At 34.4% G+C, this 25219-nt stretch overlaps 1 protein-coding gene across 1 annotated transcript in view; it reads left to right on the forward strand.

The window, feature by feature from the left end:
• The window catches only part of ANAPC10 (anaphase promoting complex subunit 10), a 90746-nt gene that overhangs the window by 36788 nt on the left and 28739 nt on the right, over positions 1–25219 (forward strand). Inside the window, exon 4 of the mRNA XM_039224907.1 lies at positions 7895–8015. Within this exon, the coding sequence (XP_039080838.1) occupies positions 7895–8015 (121 nt within the window). The remainder of the gene's footprint in view (positions 1–7894; positions 8016–25219) is intronic.

The raw sequence follows: 25219 nt of genomic DNA on the forward strand, positions 1-25219 counted from the left end.
TATAGTTTGGCTATTGTTGATAATGTTGCTATAAACATTGGGATGGATGCATGTACCTCTTTCAATCTGTATTTTTGTATCATTTGGGTAAATATCTAGTAGTGCAATTACTGGATCATAGGATGGTTCTCTTTTTAACTTTTTGAGAATACTTTGTACAGTATTCTAGAGTAGCTGCCCCAGTTTGCATTCCTCCTAGTAGTGCAAGAGGGGTCCTGTTTCTCCACATCCTTGCCAACATCTGTTGTTTAATGAGTACTTAATTTTTTAAACACTATGACCTGTGTGAAGTGGTATCTCAGTGTAGTTTTTATATTTATTTCTTTGATGATGCGTGATGTTGAGCCTCTTTTCATGTGTCTGTTAGCTCTCTGGAGGTCTTCTTTGGAAAAGTGTCTATTCATGTCTTCTGCTTATTTCTTAACTGGATTATATGTTTTTTTAGGTGTTGAATTTGGTAAGTTCTTTATAGATTTTAGATACTAACCCTTTATCAGATGTGTCATTTGCAAATATCTTTTTCCATTCTGTAGGCTACCTTTTAGTTTTGTTGATTGTCTCCTTTGCTGTGTAGAAGTTTATCTTGGTGAAGTCTGAATATTCATGTTTGCTTTTGTCTCCCTTGCCTCTGGCAATGTGTCTAATAAGAAATTGCTCCAGCTGAGGTAAAAAACGCTGCTGCTTGTGTTCTCCTTTAGAATTTTGATGGATTCACGCCTCATGTTTAGGTCTTTCATCTATTTTTAATTTATTTTTGTGTACGGTGTAAGAAAGTGGCTCAGTTTCTTCTGCATGTTGCTGTACAGTTTTCCCAGGACCTTTTGTTGAAGAGGTGTATATGTATATATAATATATATATATTTTTTTTTTTTGTATATTCTTTCCTGTTCCGTTAAAGATTAGTTTACCTTATGGTTGTGGATCCATTTCTGGGTTTTCTATTCTGTTCCATTGATCTATGTGTCTGTTTTTGTGCCAATATCATACTGTCTTCATGACTACGGCTTTGTAATACAGCTTAAAGCTTTGGTTTTCTTTTTCAGGATTACTTTGGGATCTTTCAGAACTATTTGGAGTCTTTCCTGGTTCCCTACAAATTTTAGTCTTGTTTGTTCTAGCTCTGTGAAGAACACTGGTGGTATTTTTATAGGGATTGCATTGACTGCGTAGATTGTTTTGGGTAGTATAGACATTTTAGCAATGTTTGTTCTCCCAGTCCATGAGCATGGGATGTTTTTCCATTTCTTTGTATCCTCCTTAATTTCTTTCATAAGCATTCTATAGTTTTCAGAATATAGATCTTTTACCTCTTTGGTTAGGTTTATTTCTAGATATCTTATGGTTTTTGGTGCAATTGTAAATGGGATTGATTCCTTGATTTCTCTTTCTGTTGGTTCTTTATTGATATATACAAATGCAACAGATTTCTGTATGTTGATTTTATATCTTGCGGCTTTGCTGAATACATGTATTAGTTCTAGCAATTTTTTGGTGGAGACTTTTGTATTTTCTACATAGAGTATCTTGTCATCTGCAAATAGTAAAAGTGTGACTTCTTCCTAACCGATTTAGATGCCTTTTATTTCATTTTGTTGTCTGATTGTTGAAGGTAAGACATTCAGAACTATGTTAAATAGTAATGGTGAGAGTGGACATCCTTGTCTTGTTCCTGACTGTAGAGGAAAAGCTCTCAGTTTTTCCCCATTGAGGGTGATATTAGCTGTGAGTCTTTCATATTTGGCCTTTATGATGTTGAGGTATGTTCCATCCCTACTTTGTTGAGGGTTTTTATCAGGAATGGATGCTAATTTTCAAATGGGTTTTCTGCATCTCCCTTTATTGTATTAATGTGGTATATCACATAGATTGATTTACAAATATTAAACCGACATTGAACCACGATCAGGTGGGATTTATTCCTGCTGTCCTTAAATTCCACTTGATCATGGTGAATAATTCTTTTAATATACTGTTGAATTTGACTTGCTAGTATCTTGAGAATTTTGTATACAGGTTCATCAGGGATATCGGCTGGTAATCCTCGCTTTTAGTGGGGTCTTTTGCTCTTCTGGTATCAAGGTAATGCTAGCCTTGTAGAATGAGTTTGGAAGTTTTCCTTCCATGTCTCTTTTTTGGAACAGTTTGAGAAGAATTGGTATTTACTTTTCTCTAAATACCATGTAGAATTCACTTGCGAATCCATCTGGTCCTAGACTTTATTTTTTGGGAGTTTTTTCATTACCAATTCAATTTCATTACTGGTAATCATTCTATTCTGACTTTCTATTTCCATTTGTTCCAGATTGCCCAATTTGTTGGCATGTAATTTTTTTATAATATTTTCTTATAATTGTATTTCTGTGGTATTGGTTGTTTTCTCTCCTCTCATTTGTGATTTTATTCATTTGGGTCCTTTCCCTTGCTTTTGAGAAGTCTGGCTCAGAGTTTATTGATTTTATTAATTCTTAGTTTTGTTAATCTGTTCTGGGTTTTTTTGGTCTTTTTCTATATTGTTTATTTCTGCTCTAATCTTTATTATTTCCTATCTTATATTGGCTTTAGGCTTTATTTGCTGTTCCTTTTCCAGCTCCTTTAGGTCTAAGGTTAGGTTGTGTATTTGAGACTTTTCTTGCTTCTTGAGGTAGACCTGTAATGCAATGTACTTTTTCTCTTAGGACTGCCTTTGCTGTATCCCAAAGGGTTTGGATTGTCGTGTTTTCATTTTCATTTGCTTCCATGTACTTTTTTATTTCTTCTCTGATATCCTGGTTAGCCCATTCATTCTTTAGTAGAATGTTCTTTAGCTTCCATTTATTTGTGATCTTTCCAAAATTTTTCATAGCATTGTGATCTAAAAATATGCATGGTATAATCTCAATCTGTTTGTATTTGTTAAGGGCTGATCTTTGACTCAGTATGTGATCTGTTCTAGAGAGTGTTCCAAGTGTACTTGAAAAGAATGTGTATTTTGCTGTTTTAAGATAAGCTGTTCTGAATATATCTGTTAATAAGTCCATTCATCCAGTGTGTCATTCAATGCCATTGTTGGTTTTTTTTAGATGATCTGTCCATTGCTGTAAGTAGGGCGTTAAAGTCCCCTACTATTATTGTATTATTACTGATAGTTTCTTCATGTTTGCTATTAATCAATTTGTATATTTGGGTGCTTCTAAGTTGGGGACATCAATATTTATAATTTTTAGATATTCTTGATGGATATACCCCTTAATTATGGTATAATGCCCTTCTTCATCCCTTGTTACAGTCTTTGGTTTAAAATCTAGTTTGTCTGATAGAAGCATGGCTACTCCGGCTTTCTTTTGATGTCCATAAGCATGATAGATGGTTCATCCCTTCACTTTCAATCTTGAGGTGTCTTTAGGTCTAAAATGAGTCTCTTATAGGCAGCATGTAGATGGGTCTTGTTTGTTTGTTTGTTTTTATCCATTCTGATACCCAATATCTTTTGACTAGAGCGTTTAGTCTATTTACACCCAGAGTGATTTTTGAAAGATAGGAATTTAGTGTCATTGTGTTACCTGTAAAGTTTGTGTTTCTGGTGATGTTCTCTGTTCCTTTCTAGTCTTTGTTTCTTTGGTCTTTTTACCCACACCCAGAGAGTCCCCTTTAATATATCTTGCTGGGCTGGTTTAGTGGTCATGAACTCCTTTAGTTTTTGATTGTCTGGGAAACTCTTTATCTCTCCTTTTATTCTGAATGACAGCCCTGCTGGATAAAGTATTCTTGGCTGCATATTTTTCCCATTCAGCATGTTGGTTGTATCCTACCATTCCCTTCTAGCCTGCCAAGTTTCTGTGGACATATCTACTGTGAATCTGATCTGTTTTCCCTTGTAGGCTAATGACTTTTTTTCTTTGCTGCTTTCAGGATTCTTTCCTGTCTGTGTATTTTGTGAGTTTGACTATGATATGTCTAGATCATTAGTCAGTTTTTGTTGAATTTAATGGAGAGTTCTCTGTACTTCTTGGATTTTGATATCTGTGTCTTTCCTCAGATTAGGGACATTTTCAGCTATAATTTTCTCAAACCTTTTGCCCCTTTTTTCTCTCTCTTCATCTTCTGGGACTCATGTGATACAAATGTCTTAAAAAGTCTCTGAGTTCCCTAAGTCTACCTTGTGATTGAAACGTTTCTTTCCCTCTTATTTTCAACTTAATTATTTTCCATAATTTTATCTTCTGTATCACTGATTCATTTCTCTGCTTCATCCATTCTCTTTGTTGTGTCATCTATTCAGGGTTGCATCTCAGTTATAGCATTTTTAACTTAGGCCTGACTAGATATTAGTTCCTTTACCTCTGCAGTAAGAGAGTCTCTATTGTCTTTCCTGCTTTTTTCAGGCCTAGCTAGTATTCTTAAAATTGTTGTCTTCTAGTTTAGATATCTTATTTATATCTGTTTTTGTTAAATCCCTGGTCATCACTTATTCCTATTGTTTCCTTTGGGGTGAATTTCATTTGGCTTAAATCTAATTGGCCATAACTTAGTCATGTGGTCATATCTAGCTTTAGGGGAAGCTAGGGAATATAGTTTTTTAGCAGAATGCCATGAAGAAAGAAGAGAAAGGGGGCTGTTAGGTTGTCAACCCAGAATATCTGTCACTAATGTCTTCTCTTGCAATTTCATGGGTTCCCAGTGAGTTGAAAAATTATTCAGGAGTCAGCAGGTGAAGACCAAAATATCATCCTTGTAAAACTGACAAAGCTGATGTTTGAGAAAGGGACCTACATCTGCAGTTGAGTGTATTTGCTAATATTGAACCCTAGAATTAAACGGACTTGCCCATCCAGTCATGAAGGTGTCAGACTAGGTAGAGCCTGCCCCTATTAAATTTGTGGCATGAAGGAACAAAGTCAGCATGTATGTCCTGCCAGCAGCTCTTTCTGAGCAGAAAGGGAGTCCTCGGTGAGGAATAAAGAGGCTAGGATTGTTACTTATGTCATCAGAAATGGGGACATGTTACCCCTCTTCCCTTTCTTACAGAACTTGACCCTGAGAGTTTAGCACAATGCTTGGCATAGAATAAGCATTCAGAATATGGTGACTATTATTATAATGATGATTTGAGTAATTTAAGTAGCTGCCATGATGTCTCATAATCTATGCTTTTAATCTTCCCGCAATACATTGCTGTTTGACACATAGCATGTGTAAATTTTCTGTGCAATATTATTTTTTACATTCACCATGAGATAAAGGTAATAAATAATTTTAAAAGGCTTTATGTGGGGGCGTCTGGGGGCTCATTCGGTTAAGCATCTGGCTTCTGCTCAGGTCATGATCTCGCGGTTCGTGGGTTCGAGCCCTGCGTCAGTCTCTGTGCTGACAGCCAGCTCAGAGCCTGGAGCCAGTTTCAGATTCTGTGTCTCCCTCTCTCTGACTCTGCCATGCTCACACTGTGTGTGTCTCTCTTTCTCAGAAATAAATAAAAATATAAAAAAATTTTTTAAAAAGGCTTTATGCATACATTTTAGAGTAGTAGTTTTTGCAAATGTAATTAAATTATGTATATAGCATAAATTATAAATATGATTTCTGGGAATACATGGATCTTAACTTATGGCAGATAAAATTTAAAAAACTACAGATATGTACATAGTACTGTAAATTGGTATCATTGACTGTTGAGTAAGTTAAGTATAATTAATTAACAGCAAGATGATAGTGGTTAAGGTCATGTGAAGCAGATAGACACATCTTTGAACTCCAACTATGCCTACATACTAGCATTTTTACCTTCAGCCAGTTATTATTAACCTGAGTGTTATTGTTTTTCTTTTTTTTAAATCAGTAATATTAAGGTGGGAATAGCTTCTGTATCCAAGGTTAAGAAGTGAATTAAATAATACATAAAAAGCTTTACTTCTGGGCCAAAGTATTCATTTGCTGTTTTCTACTCTTGCTGTTGTTTTTATAATTATTCATATTGTTATTGTTCTTTGCTTTTCTAAGCTCAACCTGATTATCTTCAAATGTTCCAGTGATTAAGTTATCTTGAATTTCATAACTTGGAGATAAAAATTACTCTGAGCAGCAGAAAGCTTGGTCCTTTAGATCTACTTTTGTTAAAAAAGAAAAGCAAAAGTCTTCAAGAGTAATCTTCATGATCTTTGATCTCTCCATAATAAGAAAGACCTTTCACTGCCTGCTCTAGGCTCATCAGGAAAAGATCTTTTGTGTGCCCTCCAGATTTTCCCCTCGTCCCTTGCTTCCTCTCATGTCTCCTTCCTGGCCCAACAGAAAGAGAAAGATGTCAGTTTGATACCTCTGGCCTCTTCTGAAAACCTGGTAATGGTATTTATCCTGTCAGCAGTTCGTGGGTATTTAATGTTTTACATCTTGATCTGTCTTTATTATTTGAAGAAAAGTCCTTAACTTTCCCCATTCCTTTTTGATGAATAGCTTGGGCTATAGAAGTTTGGTCCCTTCACTAAGAGCTACAGATCCCCTGCTGTTTTTATTGGTTGACTTTTGACACAGACTACTTCTGTTCAAGGAGCTCATTGTTAATAAGTTAGTGCCAGTTTATACCAGAACTTAACTTTTAAAGCATGTTTAAATAGACTTCTTAATGGTTTTTTTGGTTGATGTTTAAAATTGTCTAGTGTTTTTTTTTCCCCTAATGACCCAAATAGCACATGTTTAATGTAAAAAAATTTTTTTCAGAAAATATATAAATCATAAAGAAAATAAAGCTCTCTCATAGATCTGCTCCACCAAAATAGTCACTTTTACTATTATTGTATGATTCTATCTATGTCTTTATATAAAAATATATGTAATGTATACTCATACATACATGTAGGTGTATATGCCTTTAAATATTTTTTTTGTTTTCCCCAAAATGCAGTCCTTCTGTGTATACTGTATACCTTTTGTAATCTGCTTTTTTCCCTAACCCATATATGTGTCTGATTATTTGAAATAGTTGTATAGGATTTCATTGAATGGATATAACTTATTTAAATAATTACCTATTGAGATGGATATTTGGGTTGTTTATAATTTTTCAGTAATTTGAGCCCAGGGTAATAAACATTTTTTTCTTAAGCACCTGTATTATTTTTGTTTCTTAATGCATTCTTAGAAGTTGAATTCATGGGTCAAAGGCTGTGTGCCTACCAGCTCATTATGACAGTAACTTTTTCTAATCAAATTTAGGTATTATCAGTCACTAATATTTTTCAGTATGAATTAGAAAACTAATGTCTATGTAGTTTAATTTCTATTTTTTTGATTATTAGAGATTAAAACATTTTCATGTTTTTTGGCTACTGGCTTTTTTTCTAAGATTAATTTTGTGTTATATAGTCTTTGCTTATCTTCCTAAGATATATATATTTTAAAAACAGAATTTTATTTCTTGTATAACATAATAAATTTTGCTTTAAAACTATACTATTATAGAATATGTGTTATAATATATACTTATATATTATAAAATTATATTATAAATGATTTTGGTTTTTCTGGACTCAATTTCTTACTTAGCTAGTTATTTACAAGTATTGACATAGGAAATTAAGTAACTAGTAAAGAAAAACAAGCCTTGTAGAGTAACTTATTTGTTATAAAATGTAAATGAAGAAGACTGAAATTCTTAATGCTTGTTTGCACATTAAGGTACCTATTTTAGTGTAAATGTTTTTAATTTGCTTAAATCTGTTTCTTGACCATGTTCTAGATAAGAGATGCCTGTATGAATGTGTATCTGTATTTTACTTGTTCTTCATTTTCATCATTGTTAGAATGAAAAGAAATGGAAATTATTTACTGAAGTAAGTACTCATTTGAGTGAACTACGACTGGAAGATGTTTCAGGCATAATCTTCCCATGTGATAAAGAGCATGTTTTTATTTTGTTGCTTTTTAGAAGAAAAACAACAGTGAAGACATTATGTATTTATGCAGACTACAAATCTGATGAAAGCTATACTCCAAGCAAGATCTCGGTCCGAGTCGGAAATAATTTTCACAATCTTCAAGAAATTCGGGTATATCTTTCACATTTTTAAAAATATGTTATCCTGTAACTCTTGCCCTTTAGAAAATGGTTACACTTGACATTAGATTAGTCAGATTAAAATATTAATATATAAAAGGAAAATTAATATATAAGAAAACATTTTTAACTTTTTATATTTAAATTTTTTTGAATTCTGATTGTTATCTTAATTTTTTCCCAGTGTTTTATTATGGAAATTTTTAGATATACAATCAAATCTAAAGAATTGTATATGTGAACCCCAGTATACTCATCTCTTAAATTCTATCTATAATTAATGTTCTGCTATATTTGTATTATTATAATCTGTCCATCAATTCATATACCTTTTACATGCATTTCAAAATAAGTTGTAGATATTTGTACATATTACTCCAAATATTCCAGCATGATATATGATAACTGGAGTTATAAATACTTGTTTCAGGTTCATCTTTTAAGGTACAATTTATTACATTTTGCACAGTCTTAAATATGTATTTTTTGGGGAGTTTTGACAAATGCAAACATATGTATAACCCCAACTCCTATTGAAATACAGAATACTTACTCCATAAAATTCCCTCATATTCCTTCCTAATCAATATCCATCTCTATCCTACTCTCAGAGGTAAGTGTTGCTCTAATTTCATTTGTTCATTCATTTGTTCATTCATTCATTTTTTCATTCTGTAGATCAGTTTTGCCTGCTCTAGCATGTCATATAAATGAAATCACAAAGGTTGTAGCTTTTTGTAAGGCTTCTTTCATTCAGCCTAATTTTTTGACAATCCATCCCTGTTGCATGTGTAAGTACTTCGTTCATTTATATTCTGGAGCTACAGTCCATTGTTTGAATAGATCCCAATTTATTTATATGCTATATAACTTTTTGAAGCTATTAGGATAATGCTTTTGTGACTTGCATGTTATTAGTCCCAAAATATTTACATTTCAGATACTTTCAATGAGTTTGAACTTTGTAAGTTTCTGGCCATTCTCATCTTTTCCTTGTCAGAAATTCTTTGAGCTCAAATAATCATTAAAATCTTTTAAATTAGGTGGTTCTGAGAGACCTGGAAGCACCTGTGATGTTTGAAAGACTTTTAGCTAATTTGTGGCCTGGACTTTTATTTGACTTAGTGTTTATAAGATCCTGTCTCTACATTCATATTTCTTCCTTGAGTTAGTAATAAAATGCTTAATAAAAATCACATATATTTTCATCATTTACTTATTAAGTGTGGTGGTCTCTTGTGAAATTTATGTATTGGCAAATAAGAATAAGTAAGGACATTGTCATCCACAGGTATTTTGGTTTTTTGTTTTGATTTTTCATTGTTCTTTGAGTTAAGTTTCTTGCTTTTTGAGATGACCACCTGGTCTTATTGCACTTCCCTTCCTTTATTTTTTTTTTTAATGCTTTTATTTATTTTTAAGAGAGAAAGAAACAGAGTGCAAGCAGGGGAGGGGCAGAGAGAGATGGAGACACAGAATCCAAAGCAGGCTCCATGCCCCGGACAGTCGGCACAGAGCCTGACTCGGGGCTTCAACTCACCAAATGTGACCTAAGCTGAAGTTGGACACTTCGATTGAGCCACCCAGGGGCCCCGATTTTCCTTTTAAAGAATGAATCTATAAATTTTCTTGAGAACTAATTTGTTTTTGAAAAGTTGTCTCAAATAAGATTCTTCTTTTAGTTTAAAAACATTTCTTATTTTGTCTGCCCATACTGGTTAATGTGTAGTTCTATACTTAAATTCACAAATAGATCAGTTCTTCATTTTCTTTGTAAGTTTCTTCATTCACCCCAGTGCTTTTTTTATTCAGAATATTTTAAATTCTTTTTATTATTATTTATTTTTATTATTTATATAATTACATTGGACCTTTTGTTAGCCCCTTTAGTCATATATGATACATTTAATCAGTGTTTAGTACTTTAAAGACTTGAGATATGTGCTTATATTTTCTTAAACATTTTGTATTTATCACATGATTGGGTCACTCATATTGAGAAGCCTTTTGGGAGAAGAGCTGACTTACTTTGTTTTAAAATTAAAGATTTGTCGTGGAAGTCCTCAGGCAGGTTGAAATATGTTGCACACTAAAGATGTTTTGATCCACAATGTGTGTGGCCTGTATTTGACTAGTCCACTAGATGTCACTGTTGTCCTTTAATTGCTGGTTTCAGTCTAGTTGTTAATAAGACCTTAAGTAGTCTTAGTTGTAACTCATTTTCCTTTGAGTATGTTTATTCGAATATTCTTTGATACATTTTGGGAAATGTACATCCTCATACATGATTTCTAGGTTTATGTACTAAATATATATTTTGTATTATGTTGTAAATTAGAGAAACTTGAAATGCTATTTGGACAATTGTGGAATACTTTTAATCTAGTTTTTGCTTCCATTATATCATTTAAGTACTAAAAAATTAGCCATATAGAATAAGGGCTCTTTTAAGTAGTCTCTTAATTTTATTCCAAGTGTGTTTATATTTCTGTGTAGTGACCACATAGCCTCATGAGGCCAGTAATAGTAAATATTACTAGGTGATAATGTAAGTTGTTTTCCTGAAAAACTTAATGAACATACTGCTTTTCTGCCACAGTTCTCACTAAGGAACCATAATTTTTGGATTTTGCTTTAAAATATTAGTACCGCCTTTGCAGCACATGATATAAAGTATACTTTATCTTTTAATTACACATCTTTATATGTGCCTTACTCCGTTTACCCTTTTTTTCTAAGTTAAAGAAATAATCTGATATCACTTTGTTTTTTAAGGGAAGATGAGCAGATTATGATTTTATTTTCTTACGTTACTACTCTATGGGATCTAAATTCTTATTTCTAAAAAGTCTTTCTTCTAACTCAGATACTAAGACAAGTGATTAAAATAGTGTTAACTCTTATGAGGTTTTTAGAGCCATCATTTCATTAGTTATAGGACTGATTTAACTGAGTGGAAAATCCAACTAAATCTTTTTATATTTTTCCATGGAGGCTTGCCCACAGGAGGGTTTAGTGTGTATTGGAGTGTTTAATAGGTTTTCCTTTTTTACTAGAAATTATGGATTTGTTTACTTAAAACACTCTAAAAACCTATTTTCTGTCATTTAATTATTGATTTGAAGTAGTAACTTTTACAAAAATGTAGTTCAGGGTAAGAAAAGCTAATGGCTACTCTATTCATCAAAAAATTATTCTTTTACTATTATATATTCTATCCTGATCTTTGTAACCTCTGCTAAAAAACCTCTATGAAGAGCAGGCCTTTCCTTTACTAGTCTAGAATGCATATTTCTTTTTTCTTTCTTTTTTTTTTTTTTTTTATTAGAGAGAGACAGAGAGATACAGCGTGAGCAGGGGAGGGTCAGAGAGAGAGGGAGATACAGAATCTGAAACAGGCTCCAGGCTCTGAGCTGTCAGCACAGAGCCCAACATGGGACTCGAACCCACAAACTGTAAGATCATGACCTGAGCTGAAGTCGGACGCTTAACCGACTGAGCCACCCAGGTACCCCTAGAATGTGTATTTCAATCTCTAAACCTCAGGAGGGACTTAAAATGGACATAAGGTTTAAACTTTCTGCTTAATGGTTACAAGATACTAAAACTAGGTTTGGCCAGATAGAACATTTTTTATGCCAAAGTTGAATTCATTTATGCTGCTCTCTCATATTTTTAAAATTGTCCAACCTTCAGAAATTGGGAACTAACGACATAACATTTCTGAGATGTTTGTGATTTAGTACCTCCACACAAGACTACTATAAAGGAGTGAGGACTTAGCATTTTAGAGTCTTTATGGCATTATCTTCTCAAAACACTTCATCTCATTTTTATTAACTTTTATGCAGGAAGTCATGCTCATCGTGTTCTTAAGGAAGCTATTCAAGAGAAGTTTTCAAATAAAAATACAGTTTTAAAATTTTTAAATCATTTGCATTTTAGCATTATGTTTTGGTTTAATGCTGTTTTTTTTCCTTTGTTCTCAGAAGGAAAAATATGTGCGAAGGAAATTTTTTTGTCATTTATACCAAAAAAACAAAGAATATTGTATCTTACATGTGACCATTTTAACTTTGTAGAAAGCATCTCCAGCTAAAATTCAAGAAAACTTAGTCTTTTTCAGTTTGCTAACGAGTTGTTCCTCTTTTTAAAACGATTATAGAAATTCTTTTACTTAGGGGTGCTTGAGTGGGTCAGTCAATTAAGCATCTGTCTTTGGCTGATGTCATGATCTAACGGTTTGTGAATTCGAGCCCTGTGTCGGGCTCCATGATGACAGCTCAGAGTCTGGAGCCCACTTTTGATTCTGTGTTTCCCTCTCTATCTCTGCCTCTCCCTTGCTTGGGCTCTGTATATGTCTCTCTCAAAAATAAGCAAACATTAAAAATTTTTTTGCACTCAAATATGATACTAAACTGATTTATTAGAGATAGAATGACAGACTTCAAAATTATTTATTTACTTATTTATTTTTAAATAAGTTACTCTGTGGTATTTATTTTTTTAAATATAATTTATTGTCAAGTTAGCTAACATACAGTATATACAGTGTACTCTTGGTTTTGGGAGTAGATTCCCATGATTCATTGCTTACATATGACACCGAGTGCTCATCCCAACAAGTGCCTTCCTCAGTGCCCGTCACCTATTTTCCCCTGCCCTCCGGTGCCCCATCAACCCTCAGTTTGTTCTCTGTATTTATGAGTCTGTTGTGGTTTGCATCTTCTCTGTTTGAAACTGTTTTCAAAATTATTTCTATACAGTTCTGTAAAAAAACAACTTTTAACTGAAGCAGATATTTTCAGCATATGTGAAAGTTGCCTTTTGATTCATTGTTAACATTTTGCTTCTAAAATTTGTGACCGCAAAAGGATGGAATATTAGTGGAGCACAAGGCTGAGCACTTAAGTGAATTTTAAGCCTTGTTTTTGTCTTCAGATAATAAAGCTGTTACCAAATGATTTTTTTTTTAAGAGGAAGCTTGAAACAAGTCTTCGATGTTAAGAGAGCTGTAATGATATTTTTCTTTTCTTCCACGTGGGCGAGCCTTTTGGCTCTCTTCCTTGTGTCTTGAATCAGTAGCATGGCTATGGGAGTCCATATTTGGTACTTTGACAAAAGTGGTTAAAAAGTCAGCTCTTCTGTTAACATAACATTTATGATTATAATTTTAGTTCCATTAATGTGTGTGGTGGTATAAGAAGATGCAGACGGAGTCTCTGGCTCTATCCATCGATCTTAAAATCTACTTATATTTACTTTCTGATGAGGAGCCTGTTTTAAACAACTTGATATAAAATGGAATGATTTAGGCAGTACTTATAAACATAAGTTGGTTTGGTAGGACTGTGTTTAATTTATTGAGTCTTTGGAAAAATAGCTTTTTACTGAATTTAGCTAATTTAAAAGAAAATATTTTTAAAAATTAGTTTTCATAACTGACACTGGGACATCTTTGAAATGAGTGTGGAATATTTTGTTGTGATACACATAATTTTTTGGCCGGAAATGTTATCTTCTCTTTTCCCTCTAAAAGTAACATGCAATTTAAAGAGAGTTATTCATGACTATGTACATAACCTGTTTCCAAAATGGAGTTGAGATGACTATGCATTTGGGGTATATTTCCTTTTGAATCTAAAATGTTATACAGTGGAATATTGTATATATTTTTAGGAGAGAAATATTCTTGTATCTGTTGTTTTTTGTTAGATCACAGACTTGGACTGTAGCAATGTAGCTGTGTAATGTGGGATTCCTATTACAAGGCAGATTCATGCTATATTTATTAGATATTTATTTCAGGGCTACTAAGGGCCAGGCACTTTATTAGGTACTGGGAATACAGTAAAGATAGTCACTGTTTTCTGCCCCTGTGCACCTCATAGTTTGGTGGAAAAGATAGGCAAATAAATCCACAATTACAATATAGTCTAATAAATACATATGGCACTATGGAAACACAATGGAATATTAGGAGCAATGGTTTAAAAAGCTATTCTAGGGGTGCCTGGGTGGCTTTGTTGGTCAAGCGTCCCGGCTCTTGATCTCAGTTCAGGTCATGGTCTCATGGGTTCATGAGTTTGAGCCCCACATGTAAGTGCAGAGCCTGCTTGGGATTCTCTTTCTCTTCTCTTTGTCCCTCCTCTGTTCATGCTTCCTCTCTCTCAGAGTAAATAAACTTAAAAAGTTAAGGAAAAGGTTTTTCTAAAAGAGGTGACAGTTCAACTGAATCTTAAGGATTAATATAAAGACGACTCAGGTGAGGATAAAGTGAGGCATTTTAAAAGAGACACAGTATACGTAAAGTTACAAAAGCAGGAGGGCATGGCATAATGGCAGAACTGCAAGTAATTTAATATTTCTGGAAGCTGGGTAGGTATGAAGGAATGGCGAGAAAGACTGGAGAAGTACTTGACATTCAGCACACTTATTGTGATCGTAATGGTAATATGGCCTCTGTACATAAGGAGTTCACATTTATGTGGAGAATGTGTAATTGTTACAGTGACGATACATAGGCAAAAATCAGATTATGCTTACTGTCAATCTTCTAGGGAGTTTAGACTTTAAATGAGTAGAATTGATAAAGTTCAATGTTGGAACTGCTAGGGCTGGAGTGATGTGAAGACCAGATATGTGGTATCCAGGTGAAAATTAGGATTTAACCAAGGCCATGGCAATTGGATTCAAAAGAAAGGGATGTATTTGAAGTAGAATCAAAAAGGCTTGTGACTGTTACCTCGGGTGTATAGGGAATGTACATAGGGCGTTCAGGTAGGTAGAAGAGAGCATCTAGAATTCTTCTCATGTTTGACAACTGGTGGATTTTTGCCATTAATTAGAAATGGAATGCAGAGTTAAGGAACATCAGGGATGGTGAGAAAGGTTAAACTAATGAGATTAGTTTTTGCCACTGATTTCTGCTATTTTTTTCTGACAGAGGGCCTTTTAAGAGGTTGTTAGGTACACGGATTTGAACCTGAAGAAAGAAGTCTAGGTTAAAGGTATAGATTTGAGAGTTAGTCAGCGTGCAAGTAGAAACTTAGGTATGAGTTCCAATTCATTCAGGGAGTGTGTGTAGCGAAAAAGAACAGTGCCAGGGCTGGAATTGCAGAAATACCACTATTCAAGGGCTGGGGAGAAAAAAGATTATTCATTGAGAAAAAGCTGAAAGGAACTGCCAGTGACAAGAAGAAAATTGAGAGACAGTGTCATAGAAGCTGAGAATGGGCAGAAGTGACCACTTAGGGACTGAAAACCTTCCTGCCTAAGCCTGTGTTACATGTTTTTTTTTTTTTTTTTTTTTTTAAATGTTTTATTTATTTCTAGGAGAGAGGGAGACAGCGTGAACAGGGGAGGGTCAGAGAGACACAGAGTCACAGACTGAAACAGGCTCCAGGCTCTGAGCTGGCAGTCAGCACAGAGCCCGACGCGGGGCTCGAACCCACGAACCGCGAGATCATGACCTAAGCGAAAGTCGGACGCTTAACCGACTAAGCCACCCAGGTGCCCCTGTGTTACATGTTTTAATAGGCAATTTATTTAATGCAGTTCTGTAGTAAGCAGCTTCTGCAAGTAGCTTAATCACTCTTTGGAGTAATAGTTTCTACATTTATAGATATGAGGCCAATGAAATTATTTAATAGCAGGAATTCCAACTTTTCTTACCCTAATATGTGGGCCAAGTAAGAAGATTCTGAAGGAGATTCTTGTTTTGTTTCATAATGCTTTAAATTGGAAGGTTTTGTACCGCTGATGGTTACTTAAACTTTGAAGTTGATGAGGTTTCTTTTAAGAGCATTGTGCCCTAGAGTCGCTTTTTTCAAGTGCTCTTTTTCAGCACTTCCAGAAGAACTGCACTGTTTCTTTTTTAGGCAGAGTGACAGCATTAACATCCAGTGACGAAGAAAACCAAAAAAAAAAAAAAAAAAAAAAAACAACCTTTAACCATATAGCAGGATACAAGGCAATAAAAATATACACTTTACTTACAAAAGTAAAAATGCCATGGTTTTAGAGATACTGATTATCAACCCCTTTTAAATAAGGAAAGCCTAGTGAGTGAGTATGGCCAGCTGAACAGGGAAGGAGTACGCACTGGCTGAGAACTTAGCACAGTGTTGGTAACAGTAGGCGTTTAATAAAAAGTTGCCAAATAAGTGTACTAGCAGTCAGTCCCTAGGCTTGCTGCTGATCCGTGCTTGTATAGTTTGCTTCAGAGAAGATTTCCTGGGCAAATCTGACTCCTTCTCTCAGAAATTAAAAATTTTTTAATTGTGATAAGAAACATATAACTTAAAATTTACCATCTTAATGCTTTTAAGTGTACAGTTCAATAGTGTCAAGTAGATTCACACTGTTGCACAACACATATCCAGAATTACTTCATCTTGCAACACGGAAAATCTATATCCATGAAACAACAACTCCTCATTTTCCCTCCCCTCAACCTCTGATAACCACCATTCTATTTTCTTTTCCTATGAGTTTGGTTAGTCTTTTAGATACCTCATATAAATGGGCTTGTAGTATTTGTCTTTTTGTGACTGCCTTGTTTCACCAAGCACAGTATCCTCAAGGTTCATCTGTGTTGCAGCATGTGACAGTATATCTTCCCTTTTTAAGGCTAAACAATATTCCACATTATGTTTATCCATTCATCTGTTGATGGACCTTCCACACGAGGTGTGAATAATGCTGTTATGAACATGAATGTGCATACATAAATATCTCTTTGAGACCCCACTTTCAATTCTTTTGGGTATATACCCAGAAGTGGGATTGTATGGTATTTTTTTTAATTTAAAAAATTTTGTTTTAAATGTTTATTTTAGAGAGAGAGAGAGAGAGAATGAGAGAGACAGAAGGAGGAGGGAGGGGCAGAGAGAGAGGGAGACACAGAATCCAAAACAGGCTCCGGGCTCCGAGCTGTCAGCACAGAGCCTGACATAGGGCTTGAATTCCCAAACCACGAACGAGATCATGACCTGAGCTGAATCAGCATGGCAGTTTTAATGTAGATTGGATTAACCATCATAGAATTGTTTTTGAGTCCTCTCATTCACTGCTACTTGTATGCATCACCTCTAGTTTATTAAAGCACTCTCAACATGCATGTCACGGTGCTAAGCGGTCAATACTCCTATTTCATTTTGTCTCCAAAGCTCAAGTGGTGATCAGATGTTATTATCCCTATATTCAAGGAAAGTTGAGACTTAGGTTAAAAGGATTTTTTGCTCTGTGGCTCACTCTAAGTGTTAGAGTTGAAAGAAACTTCAGAGGTAATGTTTTTCATCAAAAACTTAGATGCTTCACAATCAGGCAGGTAATGTAATGCGAGGTTCCATGCCTTTATGCAAAGGGAGTAACTTCTATTCAGTTTCAGCCTTTATTGCCTCATGGGAGTGTAGGCCTGGTGTTGTCAGTCTTAAAATTTTTTTAAAAAGAAAGTAGAAATCTGGATTTGAATATGAAATTTCCCAATTTTTAAAATACAGAAACTTCCCATTTTTAAAAATATGCTGGGCAAACAAGCTATGTCTGGATGTAGCGAAAGGACCGCGAGTTAACAGCATCTAATAAAGTGCAAGCCCACTATTTTACAAATGAGACGCAGAGTGAGCTGCCCAATGTTACACAGCAAGTCAGTGGTAAAACTGGGAATCAATATGCAATACATATTCCTTCCATCTTTTCTTTAACATCACATCAGATTGTAAGTTACCAAAGTATTTCTTTAAATTTTTTCAGAAACATTGAAGTGTGGAGCTGAGGAAATGAGCTAGTGAGTGACAGGGGATAGATTGACTATAGAATTTTGAAATGTATTAACTTTCTGATATATTCTATTGAAAATTGATTGATTCTGTAATGCTAATGCTTTCAGCATAAACAGTTACAAATATTTGCTTTTCTTTATTTCTGCTGATTGCTTTTGCTTAATGATTTTGTAAAGAGCTTTAAACACTATAATTTGGGGTGCCTGGGTGGCTCAATCAGTTAAGCATATGACTTCAGTTCAGGTCATGATCTCGTGGTTCATGAGTTCAAGCCCCACGTCAGGCTCTGTGCTGACAGCTCAGAGCCTGGAGACTGCTTTGGATTCTGTGTGTCTCTCTCCGCCCCTCCTCTCCTCGTACTCTGTCTCTCTCTCTCTCAAAATAAAACAAAACAAAACAAAGCCAAAAACACTGTAATTTGGAGGATAAAATTTCTAAGGAAAAAAAGAAAAAAAATCCTCCAAGCCTCTAAATAAAAGAATGAGAATGTTGGAGTGGAAACTATGGGAATATAAGCCAATTGATTCTTTGGCCATTTTACCTTCTTAAGGGAGTTAAGAAAAATCATCATACAAGTGTCTGTAGGCTTGAGGGGTGGGTTGAGTGGCCTTCCCTCCTGTGCTTGCAGTTGTGGGTGGTAGAAAACAGAAGCAGTGGTTCAGTAATCTCAGTACCATTTTCAGAACAAATTGTCTACTTTGTAAATTAGCTTAGAATGATAATTAGCTAATTGAATGGTTCACAGCCTAGTCTTGATCTTTGGTGCTTGCTTAAGTAGGACAGAGGCACTAGGCAGAGGAGATCCACCAGGAACTCTGATGAGAACAAGATCTAGATTCAGACTAAGTGGCACCATAACTTTGAGACGGTAGTAGGGAAATTGTCCAGATAATATGTTAGCTCAATGTTTATTGAGCCTAAGGTCTTTTATCGCATTCCAAATTAATATGTTTTTTACTAAGTAACCATGTAAATTTTCCATTACTTTTATTTGATAATGAAGAGTGTAAGTTCTTAACTCTGGGTCTTATATATTCCATAGATTCCTATTCTTTGCCATCAGATAAATGAAATTTCACATGACAACAGATATTTTCAGGTTGAAAATACATAGTATCAACGGAATGAAATGACAAGCTATAGGCTGGAAGAAAATATTTGCAAAAGACACATCTGATAAAGGACTGTTATCCAAAATATACACGATACTTTTAACACTCAACAATAAGAAAGCAACCTCTAGGCCAAAGACTTTAACAGATACCTCACCAAATTAAGAGCACAGAGGATTTTGAGGGCAGTGAAAATACTCTGTATGATACAAAATGATGGATACATGTCATTATACATTTGTCCAAACCTACAGAATGAACAACACCCAGGGTGAACTCTCATGTTGATAATGAGGGAGGCTCTGCATGTGGTGGTGGGGGAATGGGCAGGAGGTGTATGAGAAATCTTTGTACCTTCCTCTCAGTTTTGCTTTGAATCAAAACTGCCCTAAAAATTGTCTCTTTCTAAAAATGAAAATATATAATATACTCTTTATCTCTTTCTGTATCACTCAGGATAACAAATTTTCATAGGATTTGACTGGCATGTTGAGCTCATATGAACTTTATAACATGCTGGCAACTTCTGTTTTCCCTACTTCTCTAAGACTACATACTTGTTGAGATTTCATAATAATGAGTACCTTAATATTTTTTATGTAGGAATACAGTTCCAATTTTATAATAGAAATCAATAAAATTGTTATAACAGAAATTTATAAGCAATAACTACTGAAATACCATTTTAGTATATTATGTATCCATTTTATCTGTATTTAGAAAGCAACTTTGAAAACACAGATTCTAATCCCGTAAAATATTTAGACTAAAAAGTTTTATTTTACTATAATTAAAAAAAAGAATCCCTGTTAACAGAATCTTTTATTCTTTAATTTAACTGAGTTTTAGTTTTGTATAAGGTAACCTAAGTATACAGATTCAGTAACGTCCTCTGAAGTTGAGGAAAAGGTACTCTGACTATTTAGTAGTAGGTAGTGTGTTTAGAGTAAATCAAGTTTTTCAGGCAGAGTATATTATCCTTCAAGGTCCTGTTTTTGCTTTTTCTGTCATCTCACTTAATTGTAGTGAATCTAGGCAATCAATAGATGTTGTTTACATAGTGTGTCTCTTTTTACACATGCCATATACAATAATAATGGTGGTCTTTGACTTATCCCTCTAGTTGCAGTTTCTTTGAGATTCATGAGAAAAATAGCCCTTTTAAAAAGCACTGTATCTGTTTTCATTGTCCACTAACTACTATACTCATTTTAGATATAATTACTAAAACCTCAAAACTTAACCTGAAAGTTTTAGTTCCCTATTTTATGAATTACAGTCAGAGGTGTTACACACAAAACTTGCATAAGCAATAACTGTGATGCCGATAGTCTTAAAAGCTCATTCTTAGATCTTTAAACTGTTCTTCCAGGAGCTGAATTTCCTACTTTCTTGTCTTGTCTTTTTCTTTCTTTTTAATTGGGAGCTGCTTGAAAGACACGCATGTTCTTAAGCTATTATAAGTTTTATATTTTGGCTACATTATTTTATAAAATTGGCATTTATAGAAGTTCTCTTCAGTGGTAATCCATAGGCCTACATTGAGATACCTAGGAAATGAGAAAAGTTACTATTGTAATTCTGTTAAGAAAATTGTTGAGGATGTATTCCATTATATCTCAAAGTGGCCTTTTAATACAGATCCAGAGTAAAAATTTCCTTCAGATCTGAATTCAGGAAGGCATTTGGGTTGTTACTCTACACATACACACAGGTTCTTCTGCTCAAGGCTCTTCAGCGTAGGGACTTTGGTAGATATGCATAACATACCTGTTGTGAGGGAGCAGTGAGTGGGGAACAAAGTATGGCAACTCTGTTAGTCACCAGTAGATGATACTAGCAGTTGCTTTTGTATTTAAAAATTTGCACATACTATTAAATGGACTTATGATAGCTCTTTGGAAATTAATCTGTTTATAAGTAGAAAAGTCTCTATACCATATCAGAACCAGTAATGATACCCACTTTGCTTTGGCTGCCAGGAACCATGAAGTCAAATTTGTAACCTACTTAATAATTGTATATATATTTTTATGCACTAATCTTACTCTTCTTCCATGTATTTAATAATTTTATGGAGTATGTTTTTTTAGTTTTTATTTAAATACCAGTTAACATACAGTGTAATGCTAATTTAAGGTGTACAGTGAAGTAATTCAGCACTTCCGTACATCACCTGGTACTCATCACAATGAGTGCCCTCCTTATTCCTCATCTCCTATTTAACCCATCCCCCCTACCTCCCTTCTGGTAACCATCAGCTTGTTCTCTATAGTTAAGAGTATAGTTACGAGTCTGTTTCTTTGCCTCTCTCTCACCCCCTTTGCTCATTTGTTTTCTTAAATTCCACATAAGTGAAATCATGTGTTTGTCTTTCTCTGCCTGACTTTATTTCACTTAGCCTAATACTGTCTATGTCCATCCATGGTAGTTGCAGATAGCAAGATTTCATTCTTTTTTATGGCTGAGTAATATTCCAGTGTGTGTGTGTGTGTGTGTGTGTGTGTGTGTGTGTGTGTACATATACATACATACCATATCTTCTTTATCCATTCATCAGTCAGTGGACACTTGGGCTATGTAGATAATGGTGCTATAAATATCAGAGTACATATATCCCTTTGATTAGTATTTTTTGTATTCTTTGGGGAAATATCTAATTGTATTTCTTGGATACTAATAGTATAGCTAGATTGTAAGGTAGTTCTATTTTTAACTTTTTTTCCTGTCAAGTAACATCTTCTTTCAGTTTTTTAAGTGTTAATTTAAATTCCAGTTATTTAACATACAGATATTAATTTCAGATGTACAATTCAGTGATTCAACACTTCCATACAACACCTGGTGCTCATCACATATTTTAATTTTTTTTTTTTTTTGGTGGGGGATCTCCATACTCCTTTCCACAGTGGCTACATCAGTTTCCTTTCCCACCGGCAGTGCAGGCGGGTTCATCTTTCTCCACATCCTTCCCAGCACCTGTTGTTTCTTGTGTTATTGATTTTAGTATTCCATATTTCTTATCAGCTTCCATCCTTCCACTAGCAGAAGGATAGTATCTGTCTTGATACGTCTCATGCCTAAGTACTTGGCACATAGATGTTCATTTAACATTTGTGTAATTTGTTGTTGTTTATGCAGTGGCCCTTGTATATACTTTAAAGATAGTGGAGGGACATTTGTTTTAGCTTTACTGAAGGAAAGGGTCGGCAGATTAGTTTTTAAACTGATTCTACCCTAGCAGCCCCATTTTCTGATATAAGCATGTGCTCTTAGAGATCCTGACAAAAGGGAATGTAATTTACCAGGGAGAATCCAGGAGACTCATAACTTACTTCTTATGGCCCTATAGTGATAACCTCAGGTTAAGTATAATAAGGAAGGCACTTCGAGGAATGAGAACAAACAGGAATAAAAAGAAATCTCTGTCTTTACTCATCTATAACTTTAGTATTTTAGGTAGATGCCTCACATTTAAGATAATAAAAGGATTTTAAAACCCAAAATTGTTTTCAGCTAGTTTGTAAAATCTGGTTGTTAAGTGTTAGCTTTATCTATTTAAAAATTTTACTATTTCTCTGTGGAAAATTGGTGAAAGGTATTGAGAGGTGTTCCTGCTTTGAAATACTTAATTTGTATGAAGAGTTGCTTTGTGTTGAAAGAGAATTGTCTAAGGCAAATATGGAATTCAAATTTGAAAATTTTCTCTTGACTGAGATTGAGATTATCAGTGGCATGGAATTATCATGACTCACTGAACTCCATTTAACCTGCATTTGTAGTCATTTGAAACTTGCTGCTATTCCCCCAGAGTCATATTGTACTCGCCATTGAACGCAGAGTTCTCTAACCTTGGCTTACGTGGGGGGGGCAAAAATCCAGTCTGTTTCATAATCTGCAATCTGGGTTTTAAATATTGTATTCAAAGTGGGACAGAAGGATGAGACCTATGCCAGAGCAAGGAATATGTTTCTAAATTGTCTTTGCCACATGCTGCTTTAATCATAGGTTTTGTAGGCAGATCAGAGTTGCAATCTTGGTACTATTACTTCTCAGTTTTGTGATATAGGGTACTCTCTCTGTTCTTTCTCAGTCTCTTTACTTTAAAAAATGAGAATTACAATTCCTATTTTGTTTGGGTGTTTGTGAAGATTAAATGAGATTAAGCTGTGTAAAAACATCTGCAACATACCAAATCATAGATTTTTCAGTCAGTATAAATTTATATCCTTCCATATGCCTTTTTTTAAGTTTATTTATTTTGAGAGAGAGAGAGAATGAGTGGGGGAGGGGCAAAGAGGGAGGGAAAGAGAATCCCAAGCAGGCTCCACCCTGTCAGCACAGAGCCTTATGTGAGGCTCAGACTCAGAAACCGTGAGATCATGACCTGAGCCAAAATCAAGAGTTGGATGCTTAATCAACTGAGCCACCCAGGTGCCCCTCACTTTAGTTTTAAAATGGCTGCTTTAATCCTTATTCATACATGATTGCATAAGGTTGGAAAGTGCTAGATAAATGTCTTCTCTTTATTAAGGCCTGCTCTAGTAATAGAGAATAGATAAGTTGTCTTGGATTCAATTCTTTTCTGTCAGATCCAATTGTGAGGTGTTTTTTTTTAAATTAAGGTTGATATTTTGCATTTTGAAATCAGTTGTCCAGAATTGGATAGAGCATATGTGCTATGCAGGTTTTCTAGGTTTTGTTTTTTATTTTAATGAAATTTCCATTGGCAGTGGATTAAATATTACAGATTCAATTCTTTGAAACTGTAGCATCAGCGACATTAGTATTATGTGCCTTTTAAAAGGGAATAAATGGTTTAGCAATTTTAATTTTTCTAATAACTAGTAAATAGCATAAGATCTGTTGGATCACATGTTGATCCATTGTGTCAATATATTAGATCTTTCTTTACTAATTAAGACAATAGTTTACTAACTTGGATACATCCTTAGATTTTGTACTTATTGAATTTTTTGTGTGTTTATAGGATTTATTTTTATTTGATTTATTTACAAAGTAAGCAAAGCTGACTTAATATAGAGGACTCTGAATTCTTCTTCTCAGCCCTACAAAGAAAGTACTTTGCAGAATATATTCTTTCAAACTGATACAACATTTATCATAATAAACTTATAGAATAGGGGGGATAAATGGACATCTAAAAAATGCCATTTATGCATATCTTAACTGTCATTACTTTTAGCTAAGACAGTATTTTCATAAAAGCTCTGTTTATCCTAATTGCACAAATATTTTTACAAATATTTCCACTAAGCAGTGAGTGAAGCCCTGAGAGTCTCCCTGGCCAATCTGAAAGCCCCCATAGCAGGAAGTTGGGAGTAGTGATTGGGTTTTGGGAATGCACACAGGCTGTGCCTCTGTTAATAGGCATTTGCTTATAGGACAGTTTGGCCTAATGATTGAACAAGTTATTTGTTTGAAATTGGTAAAGCAAAAACAAAGGTAATCACAGTACGATTTTTGCTAGAGTATATGTTAAGTAGTCTTCCTTGACCAAATAGTTTTTTTTTTTAAATTACTGTATGAAAAAGTTATTTAGCTTATTTTAAAAATCCTTCTTTGCAAAGAAATCTGATATCTTGATACCTGCAGTATAAGACAGCTTTTCACTTCGTTGTGGCCTGGCATAACAGAAAATACTCTTGGCTTAGAAATGGGAGTATTGGATGTGACAGTTTGGATGACTTTGTGTGTTGTGTGGGTGTGGGCAGGTAGTGATTCAGGTCTGTGTGGAAGACAACATGTCTGTTCATATATGTGAGAGTGCATTTGGATTGGAAGTGGTATGAAAAAAATATTGTGTTACCGTGAATAAACCTTTAGTGTTGATATGATTATATGGATATCAGAACACCCTCATTCATTCATTCACTTTTTTCTAGTTAGACATAATTAGATATTCTTTTATATGGTGGTTTTGGAGATTGGCAATATAGGTGATACTGGGAGATGACTGGGTATTATCTCATAAGTTTTAGGCCAAGGTATGTTGAAAGACTACAGTTTGGCAAATTAGACTGATCTGGTTTTACATCTCTATTTTTGCAACTTGTTAGCTGTGTGAAATTTGGGAACATATTTAGCCCCTCTGAAGCATCAGTTTCCTCATACATAGAATAGGGAGAAAAATGCCTTTTTCATTGGATTCCTGAGATGACTAAGATCATTTACACAGTATGTATTCCCATTTCCTGCCACATAGTAAGCACTCAAATAATGCAAACCCTCTTTTCAGTTGTTGTTTTAAGAATTAAATAATATTTGACAACTAAAGG

The sequence above is a fragment of the Hyaena hyaena genome, unplaced genomic scaffold, assembly GCF_003009895.1.
Source record: "Hyaena hyaena isolate Hyena2069 unplaced genomic scaffold, ASM300989v1 scaffold_1809, whole genome shotgun sequence".
Classification (NCBI taxonomy): Eukaryota; Metazoa; Chordata; class Mammalia; order Carnivora; family Hyaenidae; genus Hyaena; species Hyaena hyaena.